The sequence below is a fragment of the Aplidium turbinatum genome, chromosome 4 (genome assembly GCF_918807975.1).
Source record: "Aplidium turbinatum chromosome 4, kaAplTurb1.1, whole genome shotgun sequence".
Classification (NCBI taxonomy): domain Eukaryota; kingdom Metazoa; phylum Chordata; class Ascidiacea; order Aplousobranchia; family Polyclinidae; genus Aplidium; species Aplidium turbinatum.
In genome coordinates this window covers 29,568,335-29,591,864 of record NC_137475.1, presented here as the reverse complement: position 1 = coordinate 29,591,864, position 23,530 = coordinate 29,568,335, and the positions used below count along the sequence as shown (strand labels likewise).

The following is a 23,530-nucleotide window of genomic DNA, read 5'->3' as shown; positions in this document are numbered from 1 at the left end:
GTCGTTGGTCAGTGTTTGAACGTCGCCAGATGTTGAAACGATGTAAAAAATAGCAAAGTTCTTCGTCGAAATTTAGTATCTGATCACCCCCAAAAAAGTCGAATAAACGTTAGGTCGGTGGGCAAAGTGAGATGGGCTTTACACTCAATAGTATCTACGGGGCCATATGTAGCAGTGGGTGTTACTAAACGTTATACCGGTACTGTTCTTGGCAATTGGTGGTTAACACTAAATTTGACGCTAATAAGAATATATTTTTTTGAAGATGAAATATTAGATGACACTTTGTCATATGTACCAATGTTATGAATGTAGAGGTGGTTTTAATGCAGTTGCCGCATATCAAAGAAAGTAATGAAAATTTTAAATTGCTATATAGCGCAATACTGGTTGGACATGACTTACACACAATTTCTAGCAGCAAGGTCTTTATGTACAAGTCCTCGTTTGGAGAGATAGGTCATACCACACGCAATCTATAAACAATAAACTGATTACAATAATTATTATTAAACGTTTGTTGGAGCTGATGTTTTTCATATGCAATTTCAACAAATTATAATATACATTTGTGATAAATTTTCAGAAGAAACAATTGCAACTGAAAGCATACAACAGTCAATTGCAAAACGGCGAGTGGATGACTTGAAACCTCAATTGTACTTTTCCCAACAAGTATAAGAAACGTGATAATCTCTAAGAAAGTCTGTTATCAAAACATCCATTGTTTTCATAAAGCTAAAATAAATGCAAAAATAACCTGAATGGCCATTTCAACCAGATCCTGCGTCGACACTTGTTCGTGTTTCTTGAGATTCTTACTGAACAAACCCGGCACTAAGCCAGGCGACATATTAAGTTTAATCCCTTGTAGAAAATGTTTCAAATTTCCTCCTGAAAAATGTAATTAATGAGAAATATCTGAAGTATGTGCATTTCTATTATACATCTAGCCGAGTTCAATTACAAATGAAAAGACGAAACGAAGCTCATCAAAAAGAAAAAGACTACATTCACGACGACATACATCAGGTGATGGCATGATTTGTCAGCAAGCACATTTGACGTGGACACGTACGGAGAAATTTCCCCAAGAAAGTAAAATGGTAAAAAATTGGTTTAAAATTTGCTACGGTAATTAAAAAGAGAAAGCTATGTAACTGGACCGCACCAGTGTGATGAAAATGATCGACAACTACAATATTTCGCCCACCTTCCATATATGGAAAGAGAACCAAAGGAGCGTTGTCCAGCACTACGTGTTTGATAGTGAGCAAATTACGGTGGTGCATTCCTCTCAGCAACGAGCTCTCGAACAACAGTAACCTCTTCTGCTCGTCGGTGGCTTCGTCTGCAACGATCGTAATTGTCCCAGTGCGTACATGCTGAGAGCTTCTGAACTTCAGCCAACAAATTAAAGAAACTTGGTTATTTCAATTAAAGGACTTTGAAAGAAACTTCACGAAACCTGTAATTGTTTTTACGAGCACGCTTGTCCCATCTTCCAAGACTCCTTTGTATATCCGAGCAAAGGTTCCCTTTAAGATCAGTTCACCAAGCGTAATGTCTGATCTGGGAACAAAATAAGTTTACAAGGCTGCTTCTTCGTGTGCCTCAACAAACGCAAATTGTTTGATCATTAGAAGCTTCTAAAAAAAAGTTAAGTTACAATAATCTCAGTCAGTACCTTGGCAAGGATAGGTCGGATAGCTTCCCTTGAATCTCACTGATACCCACCCCTAGATCGTTTATTAACGGGGCAAATTGTACGAAACTGGAATGAGCTGGTGAAATAAACAACACTGTAACTTGTATTAAAACAAAATTAAAATATGTGATTTAATGAAAAAACAAGTACGATATTGTACGCGAACTGTGTTGAAGTTACATGAGGATTGGCTAATCGTTAATAGCGAAACATTATGAAGGCAGCCACATAACACAACGATGATACGCTGCGTCAATTGCGACGAGAGGCGCCAAAAATAACCATAAAGCTAAAAATTGTCATTTGATTTTTTTGCAACCACTTACACGGTGGTTTTTGGGCATTGTTTGGTACATCGAGGCGAAGAAACTGATTTCCTTGTGAGTTGGCATGCATGCGATGCAAAGATTCCGATCTGAACAAAAAACAACATACATTCGTACAAACATTTCAGTCTGCAGTGTATTTTTATTCTTAAATTCACCGAGTAGCACGGCTCAATGCCTGCCATGATAAAGGAGCTGTTTAAATATCAGGTGCCGCAATATTCCTCAATTTCTTTAATCCCTCTCCATGAAGTTGTATCAATGCAAAAGAATTGTGACAACTACAACACCCTCAAGAAGCGTCATTGTTATTTGAGTTGTTATACAGTACTGTACTTGTCATTTCAAGCACGATAGCGTAAAAAAAATACTGCACTGTTCGACTTCCTGTTGAAAATAAACTTTACAGTTGAGACACAGAAACAAAAATTAAACTGTTTCTGAACAAGATCGTGTAAATGCGGCTTGCGTTGCTCGTATCTTACAGATTCTGAGAATAATCGTGTAGCGATATCGGTAGAATGCTTTTCTCCTCTCACTCACCCATGTCCACTGTGCCTTTTGCTTGTTCTAATATGCCACGTAGCGACCGCACAGACGGTGAGGATAAGTACTACAGACACAACTGACACGGATATATAAAATGACAATGTGCTTTGAGGTGTGCCTTCGTCGAGGGGATGTAAAGGATGGGATTCTGGAGCAAAGAAAACGCTGATGATAGGCTAACACTGGTCAACACAATGTTTTTGGCAGACAAAGTTAGAGTGTTTTTGGGGGTTTTGAAGGGCGCTGATTCCGAATATGGCCTCAGTTTTTTCGAATTGGCTCTAGTTTTGGAGATATCGGATAGGGTCATTTGAGTCATTTGAGCATAAGGCTCAAATATGCCCAAAATCCCATATTTGAGCCTTATGCGGTAGATCAAAAAAAACAAAAAACAGTTTAACCATATTAGATATTTCAGAAATGCAATTTAATGGTAAATTGTGAACAATAAAGACAGTTTTAAGTTTAAATACAGCAACATCACGAAATTTTTAGGGATATTAGATTTGTCATACTTCAAAACTTGATGTTACCGATGTCATGTACACAAAATACACAATCATATACAGTAGTGTAAGTACATAAAACACTAAAAAAATGTTGCATTAAATCAGTCAATCAACCTTGTATCATATAGTTTAGATAAAAGGAACCACATTATCTTTTTCATTGTCAATTGAAAACAATGGTATGAAACACAAAAAAATTAAAACTATTAACTAATTTGCGCCGAAAAAATGTCTCTTGTAAGATTTTCGCTTGTGAGAAACTTTTGGGCAGTTTCTCAACAGGTTCCAGCAATAGTCGGCCATCATGTGCTCATTCCATCTGCCCTGATATCTTTCTTCCATTGTCTTGGTGGAACCTTTCTCCCTGCTCCTCACTGTAATCACCAAGATTGTCAGGAAATCTGTCAAGGTGGCTGAATAGGAAGTGAACTTCAATGCTCAATTGCTCATGTTAGCTCCAAGTTTTCCTAATGCAGATAACATCTTCCGAACTAATTCTCTGTAATTAGGTGCTTTGTGATTCCCCAAGAAGTTTTGTACTACATCTTTGAAGGTGTTCCATGCAGTGAGTTCATTGCTGTTCATGTGACTGGTGAAATCCGAATCCGAATCTTTCATCTACGTTCGAATCTGAGGTCCATATAAAGACACCAGCTTTAAGCTTTTCATCGGAGAGTCATGGAAATTGACTGCAAATGTACTTGAAGCAACTCCCCTCCTTGTTTAATGCTTTGACGAACTGCTTCATTAACCCTAATTAGATGTGCAGAGGAAGAAATACAATTCTATCCCTGGGAACTAAAGGTTCATTGATTACATTGGCTGTCCCAACTTGAAGACTGGTGCGTTCTGGTCAGTTTTTCTTGCGCCAGTGCTGGGTTCTCGCCCTGGTGTCCCACAAACACAGGAAGCAAGGATACTTGGTATATCCACTTTGTTGACCAATTAGAAAATTGACCATTTTTATGTCAACACAGATGAGCCACTTATGGGTATTGTAGTCAAGCTTTTCAAGGACAAGTTTGATGGCATCATACTCTTCTTTCATCAAACAGGAGCAAGTTTGTTTCTGTTGTGCAATAGTACAATTTTTAGGCTTGCTTTAGAGCTATCTATAAAGAGCCGCCAATCCTCACAGCGACACCCCCATAAGACCAAGAAGTCCAACAACATCATTGCAGTAAACAAGATCATCTTCTTTGGAAAAGAACTTAAGCAAGATGCCTTCCCGTGTCCTGTAAAATGTTACTTTAGTACCGTACCAGAATCCAGCATGTTTTTTTCTTGGAGTTGCGATGCAAGAACTTCAAACTGTTCTTTTGACAAGCAAAGATCTCGGACTAAGTCATTAAGTTCAGATTGATTGAATAACTGAGGACCAAATGAGGGTTCTTCATAATCGCTGCAGTTATCATCACTAGGTACTGCATGTTGATCTGACGAAGGAATCTCCTCTTCTATTACATCAATGTCCGAATAATGAAAAAGGGAATGCGGAATGTAGGACTTTACAGTAATTTTTAAATTAGCTTTTGTTACTAATTATTATGTCATATCAAACAAAATTGATAAGATTTACGTCCTTCTTGGTGAGATGTTTAGGGGGTAAATACACTAATTTGGGCTAATCTAGGGGTATAGGTATCTTCTAAACTAGAGTCAATCTGGCAAAACCAATGTCATATTCGTAATCAGCGACCTTGAAAACCCCAGAAAACCCTCTTAGATGTCCTGTCAAAAATGTTTTTTCTTATTTTGTTGACCAACTGTGTAATCTGTAAGGGGATGATAAACAGCCGAGCGATGGATACAGAAGAAAGTGGCTATGGCAAAATATACAGTGATCTTTCCAAGAAGTTCTACAACGAAAAAAGTTTCGACATGATACTTAGAAATAAAGTCATACTCTTTATCGATTACTCACAGAAGCAGATCAATTCGGGGATGTTAAAATATCACAATTATGATGTTTATCGTAAAACTACTGTATGTGACGTTTTCCAGCCTAAGGTGATCATATGATATTTGAACGGCTATCTAGATAGAAACAATGCATACACCCCACTAGCAGTCCATAAATTTGTTAAATATGAATATGATTATAAAATAATTTAATAATTAGTTAATTTAATAATATAATTAGTTAAATATGAAGTGCAATATCTAACAACTGTTTTTATCACAACATCAATGTGTCTTACGTCACACAGATATACAGGATAGCAGTGTACAAGTTACAACTCTCCACGCTGAATGCATACCTACGAATAACAAGCTAACTTAACTGGTAGAACTATACAATCTATGTGTTTTTGCTGCAACTTTCAAGACTGTTTAGTGTTTAGTATTCAAATAGATACACTACTGAACAGAAATTAAAAAAGGATGACAGTTTCACCATTGCAGATCAATTTGTGAAACTTTTTTAAACATTGGAACTGTGATGTTTAAAGACAACATATACCTTGGTCACTGTTTTCAATTGGTTGGTCATGCACAACACTCTCTTTGTCTTTTGGATAACTGTAAGCTAAAATATTAATATTTTATTAAAAATCGTTCGAGCAGAAAATCAACCGTTAAACTCTGCATCCATTAGGCCTGATGGCTAAAGGAATTAAGTGATTGACTCTTGAGTTACCAACGTAGGTTTGTCAGTGTTAAGTTATCTCAAAGACCTTACAAAAGAGGCACTGAATCCGGTTGTGCTGGAGATACCTACACCGTAAAGTTTAAAGAACAAACCATATCTACAATAGATACAGAACAAAACGAAAACTTACATGATTATTACATTAAGTGTAATATACCTTCCAAACTATACTGGCGGTGACTAACACTGTATTTCAAATTATTTTATCCATAAACATATTTTATCCGCCCAGTTAGTTCAGTGGTTAGGCCCCCGACTCAAGATCAAGCAATGCTGGTTCGGCTCTCAGGGTGTGCGCTTGAGCAACACATCTCAAGACTGCTCTCTATTCAACGGCACCTAGTGAATGGAATAATTCCAGGGGAACAACAAATATCAAAAACTCCACTTTGTCAATCTCAGTGACCAATCCTGCGTCAGTGGTTCAAAGCTTCTGCAAGTATGCAAAACTGCCAGTTAAGCTCTCAAAAAAGCTTTCCCAGTCCAAGGATAAAGATCAAATCAATAAATTCCATTTTATTTGCAGAGAAATGGAAACATTGAAGGTAGCATCTATGAAGATGAAACCTTACCATAAGGAGTCAAGGACTAATGCTAACTGGAGTGGGCACTGGGCACTTGGGCAGGGCAGGTAAATATCATTATACCTTAAACAGTATTACACTACAGTAGCAGTATAGAGAACTCTAAGCACAAATGAATAAAAAAATGCTTACTCTAGTCTATAGGCTATAGATTATACTTGAATATCGAAAATAATATTTGTAGCCTAACCTGCAATAAATTTAAAGAATTATCGAAAAGTTTAGATCACTAAAAGTTTTTGAAAACTTCATCTCTTCTGATACGGAATGGTCCGTTTCGGCGAGTCCGATTCGGAGAGTTCCCTATTCGGAGACAGCCTTTTTCGGAGAGTTCCCTATTCGGAGATTTTTTGAATTTTTTTTGAAAATTATCGGGTGCCGTAGCCTAATTATCATTGCTGTTTTTACATCGTTTTAACGTCGCTAAACGTTGAAATCGTGCAGAAAAAATAGAAAATTATCGGGTATTGTAGCCTATTTATTATTGCCGTTTTTACATCGCTTCAACGTCGCTAAACGTTGAAATCGTGCAGAGAAAATAGAAATAAAATGTTTGAACAAGTAAATGAAGATTCATCATGTCAGTTCAGTTGAGTTGCTTTTATTTGTGACATCATATCAAAAACAATACACGTCAACATAGCAAAGGTCAAGAAAAAGGTAGAAGCGACAAAACGCGAACGTTAAAACGTGCTTGTGACCGAAGAAAGTGATTGAGTTGAAAGAAATTTGGCACGGCCGCAACACCTTCAGAAAAATTTAAGATATGAAGGGAAAATAAAAAAAGATGTTACAAAAAAAAAATCATGTTTATGTCTATAAGTTAGTACTTTTGAATAGTTAAAATGATTATTTTGGATCAACACATGTGTGGCCTACAGCTTGGATTGAAAGGAAATTATCGGGTACCGTAGCCTAGTCATCCCGACCAGTAAAAATTTGTTCCAAGAACCCAGTTAGCCTAACAGTTCATTTTTACATTGTAGTATCAGATAACCAAATGTGTGGTCTATCGTTTTAACGTCGCTAAACGTTGAAATACCGTAGCCTAGTTATCCCGACCAGCAGAAATTGTCGTTTCTACATCGTTTTAACGTCGCTAAACGTTGAAATCGTGTAGAAAAGAGAACTTTAGCTGACTAGGATACGCATACTAGGATATTCCACAATATCGTTTCTTTTATAGTTGAAATTATCGAAGCTTTAGATGAGTGGGGTTTAGACCTAACCACTGAGATCTTAAATCATATTTATGACACCGGAAAGACCCTAGTGATATGGTACGTTCCATATTCATAACTTTACCAAAGAAAACCGGAGCAACAGAATGCTCACTCTACAGAACAATTAGCCTTGTGAATCACCTAACAAACATCTTGCTCCGAATCATGATGATGAGATTGAGACCAAAACTACAATCGGAAATTTCAACAGCACAGTTTTTATATATTCCAGACAAAGGGACCACAAAAGGAATTTTTACATTAAAAATGATAACAGACAGATGTATGTCCGATTCTTCTGTTCATTTAGAGAATTTTGTATTTTATTCCACAATATCGTTTCTTTTGCATTCTTGCATTTTATCCAGTGTTTACCTTTGAGTGCCTTCCCAGACGGCAAAATTTGTCATTTTTACATTGATTCAACGTCTGCAGACGTTCGAATCAATGTAAAAATGACGAATTTTGTTGTCTGGGTTTGTTCAAAATATGTGTTTTACATCAAAACAACAGTTTTCATGATTAACAATAGGGGTTAATCAGATAAAGTCTCAGCGAAAACGTGTCAACTAAAAAAAGACAGTTGCCAAATAGTATTTGCCATAAAAGATGAAGTTAAAACGTAAGTGGCAGTTTAGAGTAATCCTATAATTTTTAAATAATTAATTTTTAAAATTAATAATAATTACTAATAATTTTTAAATAATTAATTTTTAAAATTAATAATAATTACTAATAATTTTTTTAAAACAATTCAAAAAATCTCCGAATAGGGAACTCTCCGAAAAAGGCTGTCTCCGAATAGGGAACTCTCCGAATCGGACTCGGCGAATAGTAGCAGACCCCTTCTGATAAATGAACACAAAGTAAAATACATCAATATACTTTTATCACATTTCTTCAATCTTTTAATAGTTATTTCGATTTTCTCTGAGTCATCTGAATCTAGAATAATTTCAAGCTTTGTGAGGACAGTCACATTCCCATCTCTTGTCCCCGAGCATTGAAGCTCCACTTCAAATTGCGTAGGAATTGAAGACAATATCCCACTTAAGGCCGAATTTTTAGTCTCATTCTGAAAAAAAGGTATAAGATGCTATTACTATAGCGAAATCGATTCTTAACTTAATAAATTACACTAAGTCTAAGAGGTTAGATTGTTGTGCAAATGCCAGCATTTGATGAATGCAAAATAGCAGTACTATATTATTAACACCAATACAATCTTTTACACAAATTTGTTGATGTCCCTTATTGCAAAAAAATTAACCTAGTGTTTTTATCATTTTTATTGTGATAGTCTTAGCACTAGCATGGCATGATCTGCTTTGCAAATTGATAAGCAGTATCATTCATAGAAGGCAGAGCGAGTAGTGCAAAGTGTCTTGCTAAAAAAAACTCTTAAATTGATTGGGCAAGGAACTGAAAATCACATTCTGATTTATTCATGTGAGATTCCAACTTGCTAGTGACCATACTGATGTACAAAGTGATTTCAACTGTATATTATACAGGATACAGCTTTCAATCCTCTAGTTTAGTGGCCACCAAACTTTTTTCAGTAAGGGCCAGGTAACTGAAAAAAGATTCTCACAGGCTGGATAGCCATAAAGTGGTCTTGATATATGGCCCCAAATATCAAATGAAATAATTCTATCATAATTTTGGGTTCTTGCACCCTCTAGTGGCCGTGCAATTTCACCAAACGAGCTGAAAATAGCTAATTTTGCCATATCTCGATAACCGCTTATACTAGAAAGTTAGTTTTTGGCTTAAATGCTGCAGAAGTAACATGTTTCTATCTTATTTCCAAAGAACTTTCTCTTAAAAATGTACAGAAAAAAAGTTACAAGCAAATTACTGATTTTTTAAAGTAAAATCAAGCACTGATGCAGTGGGTGCGACGTCAAAAGTGTATAATGATTAATCTTATGACTGTGAAACATACCCCATCAAGTAGAACTACTTTTAAAAACTTACTCAAACAAATGAAGTCATTAAAGGGCCTTTGAAGGGCCCCTCTACGTGGAAAAACTGTGATTTTATGTTATTATCTTTTTTTCTTTCAACCTTTGAAGTTTCTTCAAAATGCTGTGCAGTGCAGTGCTGGATTAATGCTACTGTAGACATAGAGGTGGTTTGCGTTATATTTTTTGCGCGTGGGCCTCCCGATCTAAAAGTGCCCCGGGCCCCTCATCAGCTAAATCCGGCCCTGATCTAGGTGTAGCTTAAACTCATTACATTTCAATTGTGTTTCGTTTTCACTGTAGCCTACCTATTGAATATAATTTACTGTGAAGTAGAAATTTGTATTTTTCCATACCACCTGGGGTAAGTGGTCGACACCATTACAATTACATTGAAATTTTAACACTTTGTTTAGTATGGCAAGCCTCACCTAAATACCGATTTATGCGACAATCCGACAATTTTATGTGAAAATCGACCCACCCTAGTATTCACTATTCAGCTGTATGCAAGAATTGACACATTTGGTTGTTGCAGGCAAATGTGCCTCAGGGAAGAAAAAAACATTGCTTTATCACATAAGTCACATATACTTATTTTTCAAGACATAGATAATTAGATATTTTCAAAAGGTTTTAATAGAACGGATGAAAAACGGCAAATTCATTATTTAAACACTTCACTTTGTGTCAATGTTTGATCTTTTTTTCTTTTTAGTCAGTGTACAGTGCAAGGGTCGGCAACCTTTTTCTAACAATGAGCCAAAACCAAACTTTACATGTCTTGGCAGGTCGTAGCCTACTAATTCCAGCTTTAATAGAATTAGACTCATGACTTCAAAGCATTGAAGTCATGGATGAGTCTAATGCAGGAATCAGCAGACCAATTTCTTCATCAAAATCTTTCTTTACTCCATGCACAAACAGTTGAGCTGTATCAGTCGTGTTTGTAGTCCCATCTATCGCTCGCTAGTTAAGAACTGCACATCTTCAAGAATCTTTTTTTGCTAGATTTACGTTCTCAAATATTTCTTACATTTGTCGGGTTATGGTTCTTGCTGAAAGACTATGAAAAATAGTTCTTTTTACTCCGGACATATGGTTTCAATAACATCTATCATACAAATTTTCGCAAATTTGTCATGAGGAAAAGGTCTCTTGTCTTTTGCTATTACTTGTGCTAACTTGTAGACAGTGAAAGTATTATTTTCTGACTCATTGGTTTTCCTTTCCTTTGGAAAACAGAACTTTGCTGTTTTAAGCTATTTTTGAGTCGATTAAGTTTGTCATTCCTTATTTGATCCATTAACTTGGAAAAAATAATATGTTTCGTGTCATAATGGTGCTTTATGCTGAATTCCTTGTTTACAGATACAAAAACGCTGCAAATCAAACCCTTGCAACTACCAAGTCCAAAACAATTAAAGAAAAAGTACTTGTGCTCTCATCCGATTATAATATATCACTAGCTGGGCTATATGTAACTATTTGTAAAAGGCCTGCGGGCCGGATGATTATCCTTGTCGGGTAAGGATCCGGCCCACGGGTCATAGGTTGCCAACTCCTGGTATAGTGTATACCATTCTTTGTACACTTCTGTGGCTCAGACAAACCTTCTAGTCCGTATCTGGCCCGCTAATAAATTAATATTCACAAACTTACCATTGGACGTAGTAAAGGTTGAAAGTTATCAGCTCCCTTCCATGATAAATTCGCATTTTCCTATACCAAATATATGATGATAGTGATACAAATAATGTGAATGCAAATTTGACTTCAAAGATAAAGAACTTTGAAGCAAGATATAACTCAGACAGTCCACTCGTTCATAGCCTATCCAGACAGCCACTCTTTCTACTCATTAATATGAACAATAATATTCTCAAAAATATATGTATAGTTATTCTTAAAAGCGAACAAACTTTGAAAAATCTGTCTTGTACTTTACCCAACAGAGGTATACATTTTAGGTAACAGAGGTATTAGTTTAGGTAACCCATTTAGGTAACCCAACAGAGGTATTAGTTTTAGGAATTTATACTAAGATTGCTTGTGCATTCACATATACAATGCAGACTTGGCTGTGTTCTGACAAAGTTGTTAATGCTTTTTTAAATAATACTGTCAAAACAAATGAAGGGGTCAGATATAACTTTCCCCTGTCACAGACTTTTCTTCCTCTTCCAGAATCGATTCAAGAAAGTATAAATAATTTGTTAATTACAGTAAATTCTTGTAAAGTACTATGTCTAAACTTTGTCACGTTCACTTCAATTTGAGTCAATATTACAAAATCACACACCTGAATTGGTAGAACACTATAGGTGTACCAAACGTTCACCTCTGGAGCAGTTGTGTGCCACATATATTTAAGTACATTATGCTCTGGTTGTACTCGTGCTACAAAATCCAAAGCATTCCAGTTGACAATTCCATCTCGTATATAATAAAGCTGTGAATTTTGAATACCTAATAAAAAATAAATAAACTCATTGATCAAATTTGAAAGAATGATGTTATTGATAACAAGTACAGCAGATAAAAATAAATAAGACAATAATTTAAAGCTTAATGTAACCGAGTATGTCAATTTGTAACCGAGAGGAAAGAACCTCAGCACGATGCTTGAAAAGGCACTCGGTTTGACAACTGGCAGAAGTGTCTGACTGTGTCATTGGCAAAATACTCACAGATAAATTAAAAATGGACAAGGAAATTGGCTTGCTTGCTTTGTCCTCTACTATATCGAAATTTTCAACTACTGGGCATCAGCCTGGATACGAGACAGTTTAAATGACAGAACCATAACCTAATATGTCTGACGCTGCAATGTATGATGCCTGATGTCAGGCAGCACCTTGACTGGTTAACCGCAAGGTTGTTCGGTGCTGCCAGACCTTTCTATTATTATGTTTTGATTTTTATGTAATTGTGTTTCTTTTTCTCGACTTGCATTAAAAAAGCAAATAAACAAACATCTCTCTCTCTCTCTAATAAAATAGGTGGTCTGCTACTATACTGAAAATCCAATTTGGAGAAAGCCTTTTTTGGAAAAAGGGTCATTCCATGCCAAATGAGCAAATGGGTCGTCATCGTTCGTATGAAGCAGAAAGTTTGTGGTCAGCCGAATGGAAGTTACACCACTTGACGTAGATTTTATTGAAATTTGGCATACCGTACCGTACTTGTAGGTGTCAAAGAAATATGAAGAATGCAAAAAGTTTAAGCTTCTTTTGTTTGATTTTGCAGAAAATTTTGCCTTTACAGTACAAGATTAGGTCCAATCCTATCACTGGAATAAATTGCAAGCCACGTTGCATCCTGTGTGTGTGTGTATTTTTGTGTCAAAAATCACTTTCGGCTTCAGTGTCTCTCCTTTTGCATTATATCTGATGATATGGACCATGATGTGTCCTTAGTTTACCAGATACAGAAAAGCATTGAATATGTCAAGATGAAAATAGAACATTTATTGAAGATAATTTATTTTTCAGATGAGTGTACTGTATACTGTACACAATAGCCCAATACATAAACCGGAAGAACTTTTTCAATCTTTGCAAACATGAAGCAGGTTTTAATGTGACAGCTGACCACTGACAGCAGAAAAGGTATTTTTGCTACCAGTCACGGCAAGTCTCTCTGTGATGGGATCGGAAAAACCATCAAGCCAACAGCTACTACGGCAAGCCTTCAACGACCTTATGAACATCAAATATTGACAGCAGCCGAATTGTTTGATTTTTGCAGGGAAAACATACATGGCATTGAATTCGTATTCATTTCCAAGGAATTCATGAAACCAGTTCACACAGCAATGAACCAGCGTTACCACCTAGCTAAGAAATCCATCCCAAGAACTAGGAATTTCCACCATTTTATTCCATTAGATGACAACAAAATCGGCATCAAGAGGGTCTCATTGCAGGATCATTATGACCTTGTGTTCAAATTTGAGCAGCAACACTTTACAATGCGACCAGCCCTCACAACTATGTAGCATATTATACCTATATGATAGAAACTAGTGGATTGGAATGGTGATGTCTGTTAATGAAGAGGAATGTGATACAGAAGTGAAATTCAGTCAGAACTGTTCAAAAATATATATATGTATATGGCCATAGGCGTCAATTTTTTCTTAGAAGAGAGGAATTTTGGGTGGGCGAGAGTTTTCAAACAGATTTCATTGAATGTGTTGAATGTTTGCAAATTCGCAATGGTTAGTCTTTCTCACAAAGACTGCGCTTAGCATCGCTGCAGCAATTAAGCTTTAACAGGTTTGATATTTGCTTTCTTGCGATCTTACGAGCGCTGCTAAACTAAACAAGCTTCTTTTATGTTTTTCTTTGCGACCTAAAAAGTGCATGACCTGTTATCTTTAAAGTGGCGCCTTCGGATTTGCCGCATTTTGATTTGTAAAAAGCGATTATTTCCGTACGTCTTTAGTTTGTATCGGTTATTTTATTGTCATGTTCATTAGGATGTCATCTGGGTTTTTTTTTCGGTCATTGATCGATTTTTTAGCAAAATGTCCGAAAAAAATATAGTCAATTCGGTCAAAATGTCCAAAAAAAAATATAGTCAGTTCGGTCAAAATGTCCGAAAAAAGTGTTGCAAGGTTGAGTTTCGCTGATGAACGTTGAAGAAACGTTTGTCTGTTCTAACTTTTCTCAGATAAAACACAAGTCAACATTTCTCAGCGAAACTTAATGTTGTAGCTAGTCAGGAAGTGCAAATTTTGGTTTGTATCAGCTACTTGAAAGGAAATAGTTTCATCAGAAAAAATGGCCGAAATAAATAAAAAATGGCCGGATTTTTGCAAGTCATTTCGGACAAATGACCGAAAAGTCTCAGCAAAAAAAAAAAACCAGGATGTCATGTTCATTGTTCATATTCCCTTACGCTGACCCGGAAGTGAAGTTTGATTGTGAGTTGTGACGTAACGAAAGTGAGACCATTTAGAGAAAAGATCAAATGTCGCTTTCTCTCACCAGTGTGCCAGCGTGTGGCAGTTGCCGCAGCAACAACAATGCAGTGAGTACCGCCTTTTTTTCAACGCAGCGTTGTTGTCGCGGAATTGCTTTGTGCTGTCGGTTACCTAGCGATTCGAGACATAGTGTAAATTAAGCAGTTGCGCTGCAGTTGGTGGATAATAATTCAGCGTTTAACAAAAACGGAAATAATTGTAACAAACACTTCATAAGTGTCATGAAAACAGGGTGGACGAAACATATTTTGCCCACCCTCGTTTCACAACAGGGTGGGCATCGCCATCCTGGGCATCGCCCACACAGGGCATCGTAGTGTTGGGCGATATTGAAAAAAACAAAACGATACGATATTTGAAAAAATACTCGATATTTCGATACTTTTCGATATTTTTGTTCTAATTAAGAAAAGAGTTTCTCAGTCTTCAAAATTAGTGCCGTCAATTGCCGAGGTGATTGCCGACGCAGATGCATGAATGGCGCATTAGCGTCGGCAATAAAAACGCCGAGGCCAAACGAGCGCTTGTAAGGTTAGGGTTAGACATTCCTCCCAGTCGTTATGCCACAGCCATAGATTTGATCCTTAGTCAACACCCTGATGGAGCTCTGCAAAAGAGGCATGTGGATGGGTATCAAAGCACGAAAGCGGCAAAACGTGGACGCTTCATTGCGAACGGCGAAGACAGTGTAGATTTACAGCCAAGCGATGAGCCTCTTGATGTGTCTTCATCAAACAGACTTTGTGGTGTTGGCAGTATCCCAATTGTGCCGAAATTGTGCTAGTACATACGTAAATCGAGGCAATCTTCTCGCAGGGAGCTATTAATTTGTTACCGGTGCTTGGTTGAGCAATTAACGTTATTTTATGATAATTTAACGTCGTTAGATGTCGAATTAATGTAAAACAAACGTAAATTTCTTGTTGGGCATTGTTGTTACGCAATATAACCGGCCAGGAAAATTAAATCGATTTGTGCTGACCGAACGTTAAATCAACCCAAAATTAACTTACTTTTCCTCTCCGTGAGTTATTCAACGTGAATTACAGTAACAGCGTGCGTATCGCGTTGTTCGCTTTATCGTTACTTTTGGTATTATCACATCACAACAAATCAAACAGTGCGGTCGTGATAGACTACTCTAGTATATTTTTTGCTTCTTGTTTCACATGTTTTGGTAAAATCTTTTCGTAATAAACGTTCACAGCAATTGCCGAGGGAATTTCAACTTTTGCCGTTTGGCATCGGCAACGTTTTTGTAGGGGTTTGCAGTTATGAGTTAGGGCTGTAATAGTTAAAATATCGAACGATATTGAAATGAATATCGATATTGAAAAGATATCGTATCGAATCGAAAATTCGATATATCGCCCAACACTAGGGCATCGCCCACCTGGCCCACCCTGTTTCGATGTCTATGTATATGGCCATACCACACGTATCATTCAAGCACGACCTGTTTGCATTTGGGCGTCTTTAAATGTAGCAAACCTAGCAAATGTAGCAAACCTCGCAAACCACAAGGTTGCCAGATGGTATTTTTTTTAATTGTATTTTTTTTTTTAATTTCTTAGCGTTTTATTTATCGGGTGCAAGTTTTTTAAAACCTTTTTGAATATGTTATTTGTTTAGTGTTGATGTTCTATTTTCATCAATAAAAAGATATAAAAATCTGTTTTGTTGGTGATGGTTAGTTTTGATATAAACACGTTTAAAGCAATGCCTTTGCGATCAACATTTGTGAGATATTGAAAGGTAATATGAACGCAATATTTGGTAGTCAGACATTCGGGAATCCGTACTCAATCCCTTAGAGTTAGACCATGGTAAGGTGAGTTCACTAATCACTGGTTCTCTAAAAACCGGGCTGCAGACGATAAATAAAACATAACTTTTGCAGGCGACCGTAGTTCTGCCCTGGGCTACGCCGTGTGACACACAACCAAGAAGTTCCTAATGACAAGTTTTTGTGTGTGTTGAGAAAATAAGGGATATTTTGTGAACGAAACCGGTTTTTCCAAAAGTTTTGGTCATTTGAAGTGAGTTTAAAATATTTATATGCCTTGGATCCTTTTTGGGCTACTTGCAAAAAAATTGGTGTGTTTCTGGGATTGTTCTGAAACGTGTTTTTGGCTGGGTAATTTTGTAGAATCTGGCAACTCTGCAAGGCTTGCTTCTTTAAATGTAGCAAACCTAGCAAACTTCGCAAATCTTGAGAGAGGTTTCTACAATTCATGGCCGATGAGGTTTTCAACTGTTCATAGTTTGCATTAAATAGATAGGCCTACTCTACAGACAACCATACGATTACTTGCTGCAAGTCTAAATCTATCTTCGGAGCTGGTATACAAGTCACCCCCCTTAGCAACTCATGACAAAGAGGAATTGACCAAAACATGTGGATTGAAGTGTGTGAACACGAACAGTAAAGCAAAGGTAAAGTAGTTTCACCCTATATGTTTGGTTGAGTCCTGTCTTTGTCATGAGTTACCAAGGGGGGTGGGGGGAGACTTGTACACCAGCTCCCTATCTTCTTTAGGGAGACTATGAAAACCTTTTGGGGAAGGCTTTCAAATGCAGAAACCTTTCTGTTTGCGAGGAATTCGGAGTTTGCAACACTTAAAGATGCCCGCTGAGAAAACCTCACAACTATCAATTGACAAATGCACAAACCTTCGTGAAAGTTGTAATTGTACAAACCTTTTGAGGTTTGCTACATTTGAAGATGTAGGCCTTGCAGAGTTGCCAGATTCTACAAAATTACCCAGCCAAAACACGCTTTAAACCAATTTTTTTTGCAAGTAGCCCAAAAAGGAGCCAAAGCATATAGGTATTTTAAACACACTTCAAATGACCAAAACTTGGAAAAACCGGTTTCATTCACAAAATATCCCTTATTTTCTCAACACACACAAAAACTTGTCATTAGGAACTTCTTGGTTGTGTGTCACACGGCGTAGCCCAGGGCAGAACTACGGTCGCCTGCAAAAGTTATGTTTTATTTATCGCCTGCGCCCTGCAGCTCTTTTTTAGAAAACCAGTGATTTGTGAACTCACCCCGCCATGGTCTAAGCCCTAAGGGATTGAGTACGGATTCCCGAATGGCTGACTACCAAATATTGCGTTTATATTACCTTTCAATATCTCACAAATATTGATCGCAAAAGCATTACTGTAAACGTATTTATATCAAAACTAACCATAACCAAAGCAGAGATTTTGATATCTTTTTATAGATAAAAATAAAACATTAATACTAAACAAATAACATATTCAAAGGGGTTTTAAAAAACATACACCCGATAAATAAAGCGCCTAGAAAAAAAAAATACAATAAAAAAATACCATCTGGCAACCTTGTGGTTTGCGAGGTTTGCTACATTTAAAGACGCCCTTGCATTTTGAAATATTTTGCTTCAAACTGTTTCTAGCACATGTTTGATAAGTTTTGTGTTACAGCAAGTACCGGTATCTAGTAAAAAAGACAGTAATAGGAATTACACATTGGCAAACAAAAGTATCTGTAAAAGGCGATATACAGCTATATACGCAGAATGTATCATAGATGAACAGTAGAATTCGCATCAAGTAGTATCGCAGTGTGATGACCGGCGACAAGTTGGCTGGGACAGAATGTCCTAATCCCTATAAAAAGCAATGCCAAAACAATGCTGATTCCAAACCAAATCAGTACTAAAATAGAATCATTCCATGATTAGAATACAATCTGCCCTGATAGCTCAGTTGGTATAAAGTCACATGACTTTAAAAACAAGGAATCTGCAAGATCAAACTGCGCTGATGAGGCATTCCATTATAATTCAACAAATCCAAATAACCACTAAGTCTTCAATTTTGATGACTAAAGCATATGTCATAGTATGCGAAAAATGCATCTCGGCAAAAAAAAATTTTTCAAAATCGGACCGGCGGTTTTCGAGATATCGCGTTCTGAAGTTTTGTGGCTGTCACTAGGTGGCGCTGTTGATGTTCCCAATGTTTTTTGATTTTAGGGTTATATTTGAGGTAGAAAGTCGGTTGAAGTGTCTATTCCACCATTTTTCATGAGGCAGAATTCAAAAATGATGTCAATTTTAGTCTACAAGAATTAGCTAAGGAATTGTGTGGCTTTTAAAAAAGATTAGGGGACCAAATGCCAACCCCCAAATTGTCATGTGGGTAACAAGATATCCCAAAATTTTTTTTTGTTCTTTAAAGTTTCTTGCGTACACTTCATGATAATATACTGTTTATTTATGAGACTTTTGTCCTTTTTGCACAATGCAACCTCTTATCAAAGACTTGCATGAGAAGTTATATGATCTATTAATGCAATATTTGAATGATGCGACCTTATGATGTCACAATAACAAATTACAGATTTTCCCAAAAAACTTTTTTCATAGTGAAAATTGCTCAGGAAAACCAGCCCTTGTTTCAAAATTGCAGTCAAATTTTGTTTTCCCAGGCAATTTTCACAATAAAAAAAAGTTTTTTGGGAAATCTGTAATTTGTTATTGTGACGTCATAAGCAAGCATCATTCAAATATTGCATTAATAGATCTTTGATATAAGGTTGCATTGTGCAAAAAGGACAAAAGTCTCATAAAAAAATATTATACTATCATGAAGTATATGCAAGAAACTTTCAAGAACAGAATTTTTTTTCGGGATATCTCGTTACCCACATGACAATCTGAGGGTTGGCATTTGGTCCCCCAAATTTTTTTAAATGCCCCGCAACTCCTTAGCTAATGCTTTTAGACTAAAATTAAGACCATTTTTGAATTCTGCATTATGAGAAATGGTGGAATAGACACTTCAACCAACTTTCTACCCCAAATATAGTCCTAAAATCAAAAAACATTGGGAACATCAACAGCGCCACCTAGTGACAGCAACAAAATTTCAAAACGCGATATCTCAAAAACCACTTGTCCAATTTTCAAAATTTTTTTTTTGCCCAAGTTCAAATTTTGAACACAACAAAATATATCAAAACCAACACCTTTTGAAACCTAGTGGTTACATTTCTTTCTAAAATTTGTTGAATTATAATGGAATGCCTCTGGTTCGACTCTCGGAATGTGCACATGAGCAACACATTCCATTCAGCGGCATCTAGTGGATAGAATATTTCCCAGAAAACAACATTTTAACAATTGAAAACTTCACTCTGTCAATCTCGATGACCAGACCTGTGTCAAGTTCTTGGAAAAACTTTCTCACTGGTCTGAAGATAAAGATGCTCCCAATTAATCAATTTCATGCTACTGTATGCTTACCTTCTATTTATACTGTTGTTGCCAATGTCTAATACTGTAGTGTACTATTTATTGTTGTGATTGTGTAGCCTACTGTTATTACTGTACCAACACTAGTGTTCAATTACACTGTTAGCATTAGGCATTCCAGTAGTCACTGCCTAATTGATGCATACCAGGGGTCGATCTTAACTTTTTTTTTCACTAGCCCACCGGACTAGTTGCTCCCCGTTTTCACTAGCCTGCACGATTTTTCACTAGTCCAACCAGTTTACTGACTTTTCACTTGTCTGATGACGTATTAAGATAAGTGTTTTGGCTTAGACTGAAACTAACTAAAGTAAAGGCTTTCAGATTTCAGTACGCACAAGAGAGCAACAATACGCACAAAAATACCTTCTCGTACTACAGACGCAAACAATGCAATTTTAAAATGTAAAAATTAAATGTGGCATGCGGTGACAGTGTTGCGGTGTGTGCTTAATATTTATTTATGTTGTAATATTACATTGTGTGCATCTGTAGTACGAGATGACACGCCACTCGCCAGGGTGGTACAATACATAATATTCGTTCACTGTCAAAAGAAGTGGATTATTGGATGGATTGGGTTTGGTTAGGCTTCTACCATCAGACCTGTCTGGCTTGTTGGGTCACTTAGCATAACTTTTTAGGTCACGGAGGCACACGAGCTCTTCAACTACGACAAGGTAGCAATCCAAAGAGGGAAAAAAACGAAAAAAGTAGTCACGTGTTCAGTTGACCGACTTTGCAGCCTTCTTCATGCAATTTCGCCTCTGGCAAGCAAATTTTTGCAGTATTTCAGAGTGACGTCGCCAATCGCCATTTTGTAAACCAAAACTTTTCACCGGCGAATATTTTCACTAACCAATCGGACTAGTACTGCAACATTTCTACTAGTCAGCACAAATTTTCACTAGCCATTGGCTAGCAGACTAGCGTTAAGATCGAACCCTGCATACCAATATTGCTTTAGTACAATAACAAAAATTTTGGTATTGTTTTTGCGTGTCTTTTTACCTTATATAGCTGTTTACTTTTGCGTGTGTATCACTGTTGATATCTATGTGAATCTTAATATTGTTATTATCCTTATTAGTTGTGTACTGTACGTGATTGAAAGATGAATAAGCACTCTGCTTTACAACATCTCATATATTATTATTATTAAATCAAATGTAGTTATTACTATCTGCAGCCTTTACAAATTGTTTCACCTAACGGATCATCAGAAGGTCTGTAAAAACATGTAAACAGTAAAGAATCGATAATTCTGAAAAGATATTAAATATTACAACTGTAATTTAATCTGCCAAAAAAAATCTCTAAACCTGTACTTCCTGAGGAGATATTAAATATTACAACTGTAATTTAATCTGCAAAAAAACCCTCTAAACCTGAATTCCTGAAAAGATATTAAATATTATAACCGTAATCCAATCTGCAGAAAAAAACTCCAGAATTACTAAGGACAGCCTCCATCCGCCACGATAAAGTTTCAATCAATTTGTCCCAATGGAAACCAAGCAACATGATGGCAACATCTATGACATCACAAAGAAGCAAAATGCTTGTTTATGCTCTTTTTTATTTTTGTTTTGCTCTGCTTTGCCTTTTTGCTTGGCATTGAGCACTTTTTGTAGTATTAATAGTTTTCATTGTTTTATTATTATTATTATGTATGTGGCATGTATAATTGTATATAATATAAATACCATCTACTGCAACAATGTTTACCGATTAACCAGGAACTTACCAAATAATCTATAAACCTCATCTTTTGGTAGATAAAGGTCCACACTAGCACAAGATATTTTGCAAAATGTTAACAAGATTACAAAAACACTAAACATTCTGTGAATATGGACCTATTGATCAGAGACAAATAACTAAAAAAAGTGATAATTATTAATATAGAACAACCGACCACGGTTTGATAAAGGAGTAGGCAGATAACAGACCAAGTCATTAGGAATGCTAAAAAAAGTTTTTTTTTTATATAATATTAGTTGTTTTTTATACTATTTTCAATCGTTTTTTAGATTTTTTCAAGTATTATAACAACTGTTTTCATTAAATACAAAAAAGAAAATGTAAAAGAAAAGGTTAAGTTATAGCTGCTGAATAACTTATTATAAATTAGTTTACTGTGGTTTTGACGATTCTGTATGTTAGAAGTGTGACTGCATGCTCAGCAATGAGTAGGTTACCAATGAACCACCTAACTTTAAGGGTCGAATGCAGAAAGGTAGCTCAAAACTAGTTTTAAGCAAGCCGGGCTTAGATAGTGGCTTGAGTCGAGTTTTGCGCTGCAGAAACTATTCTTATTTTAAGCTTAGCTTAAAACTCGTTTCATTTCAGGTTTTGAGCCACCAATTTAAGTCGCCAAAAATGGCGACTTAACAGCGGCGGATCTTGACTTAAGCATTTTTGCAAACTGGATTTCAAAGGATTCCGGTGAAGTTGTGTGTTCGGTGGGAGTTCCTGGCCATGATGCGAAAATATTTGTAATGCGTAATTCTGCATCAACAATGCACTGGGTATTTATTGAGAAATAGCCTTTCCTGTTCCAGAAAATTTCAGCGTTTTCACCAATTGCATCTATCACACAAGGAAAATAGGCAATATCATAAAACTTCTGTTTGGTATTTAGAATTTCTGCTGGCAATGATGGAAACTTTATGTATGTGTTTTTCCTTGCAACAATATATGCTGAAATTTTTTTTACTATACGCAGGGCCGTAGCCAGACTGCAGAGCAAGGGGGGCCAAATTTTTTTTTAGGGGGGGGCAAAAAAATTTAAATGGGAAAAGTCATTATGTTTGTAGCTGTTGCTCGAGAATGTTTGGATTTTGCCAGGGGGGCAAGGCCCCCCTGGCCCCCGGCTGGCTACGGGCCTGACTGTACGGCATACAGTCGTTTGGTGACATTGAATCAAGTCACCATCACTGCGTTTAAAATGTCCAGTTGCATAGAATCTTAAGGTAACAAGCAACTGTAGCATTGGTGAGAGGGATTGACTTCGCTCTGTGAAACTATCGGATAGTTGCTGGCACAGTTCTACTACAACAGCTTTGCTAAATCTGTAGCGTGCATGAAACTGGTCATCATCGTAATAATCAAATGGATTTTGTGCATCCCTAATCATCCTGCGTGATAAGTTAACCGTTGGTTCTTCATCTTCAATGAATCTTTTAAGAAAGTCTAATGTCTCCATAAAGTATGTTATTGCTAAAAAGTAAACCGCTTTCAGGTAAAAAATAAACAAATGTTTGTTATCCTCTTCTTGCTAGCAAACAAAATATTGGATGCATGATTAACCAATGCTTATCACTTCGGCAATTTTATGTTTTTGTTGTAAAAACTATTTCCAAAGTATACCTGCAGAGGCTGTAGTACAGCATGCAGGTGAGCTATTTTATGGCTATACATTCAGTAAGATGAGGCTCTGCCTTTCTACAACCATCTTTTATCAACGAAGTTCTCTAGATATAAAAGAAAATAACTCTACTTGTACAAGTTGCTGTTTGTTCATACTTGCTTGATGATTTTTTGGCTCTTGTAAAGAATAATCCCTCTCTCGCCATTATGTAGACTTCAATAATACTTCTAATTTTTGTTTTTATTAATACCCTTCCCTATTTAGCCCCTTGACAAACCTCCAGATATTTAATTATGGTTCACTGCCATTTTTCAGTTACAAAGTTAAAAAAAAACAACTGCTACTTGTAGCCTA

At 36.5% G+C, this 23,530-nt stretch overlaps 1 protein-coding gene across 2 annotated transcripts in view; it reads right to left on the bottom strand.

Annotated features, from left to right (window-relative positions):
* Nucleotides 1-23,530, bottom strand: part of LOC145768319 (tyrosine-protein kinase RYK-like) — a 26,370-nt gene extending 2,840 nt beyond the window's left edge. Inside the window, exons 1-12 of one of the 2 annotated variants that reach the window (XM_082579797.1) lie at nucleotides 23,306-23,530; nucleotides 11,822-11,988; nucleotides 11,182-11,241; nucleotides 8,438-8,627; nucleotides 5,557-5,622; nucleotides 2,578-2,731; nucleotides 2,035-2,123; nucleotides 1,688-1,784; nucleotides 1,469-1,572; nucleotides 1,214-1,351; nucleotides 761-894; nucleotides 406-476 (exon numbers count right to left, since the gene is read on the bottom strand). In XM_082579797.1, the coding sequence (XP_082435923.1) occupies nucleotides 406-476; nucleotides 761-894; nucleotides 1,214-1,351; nucleotides 1,469-1,572; nucleotides 1,688-1,784; nucleotides 2,035-2,123; nucleotides 2,578-2,731; nucleotides 5,557-5,622; nucleotides 8,438-8,627; nucleotides 11,182-11,241; nucleotides 11,822-11,988; nucleotides 23,306-23,381 (1,346 nt within the window). In that variant the 5' untranslated portion in view covers nucleotides 23,382-23,530. Of the gene's footprint in view, nucleotides 1-405; nucleotides 477-760; nucleotides 895-1,213; nucleotides 1,352-1,468; nucleotides 1,573-1,687; nucleotides 1,785-2,034; nucleotides 2,124-2,577; nucleotides 2,732-5,556; nucleotides 5,623-8,437; nucleotides 8,628-11,181; nucleotides 11,242-11,821; nucleotides 11,989-21,550; nucleotides 21,681-23,305 lie in introns of those variants that run through there. The other variant, XM_082579796.1, reaches the window with a different exon arrangement.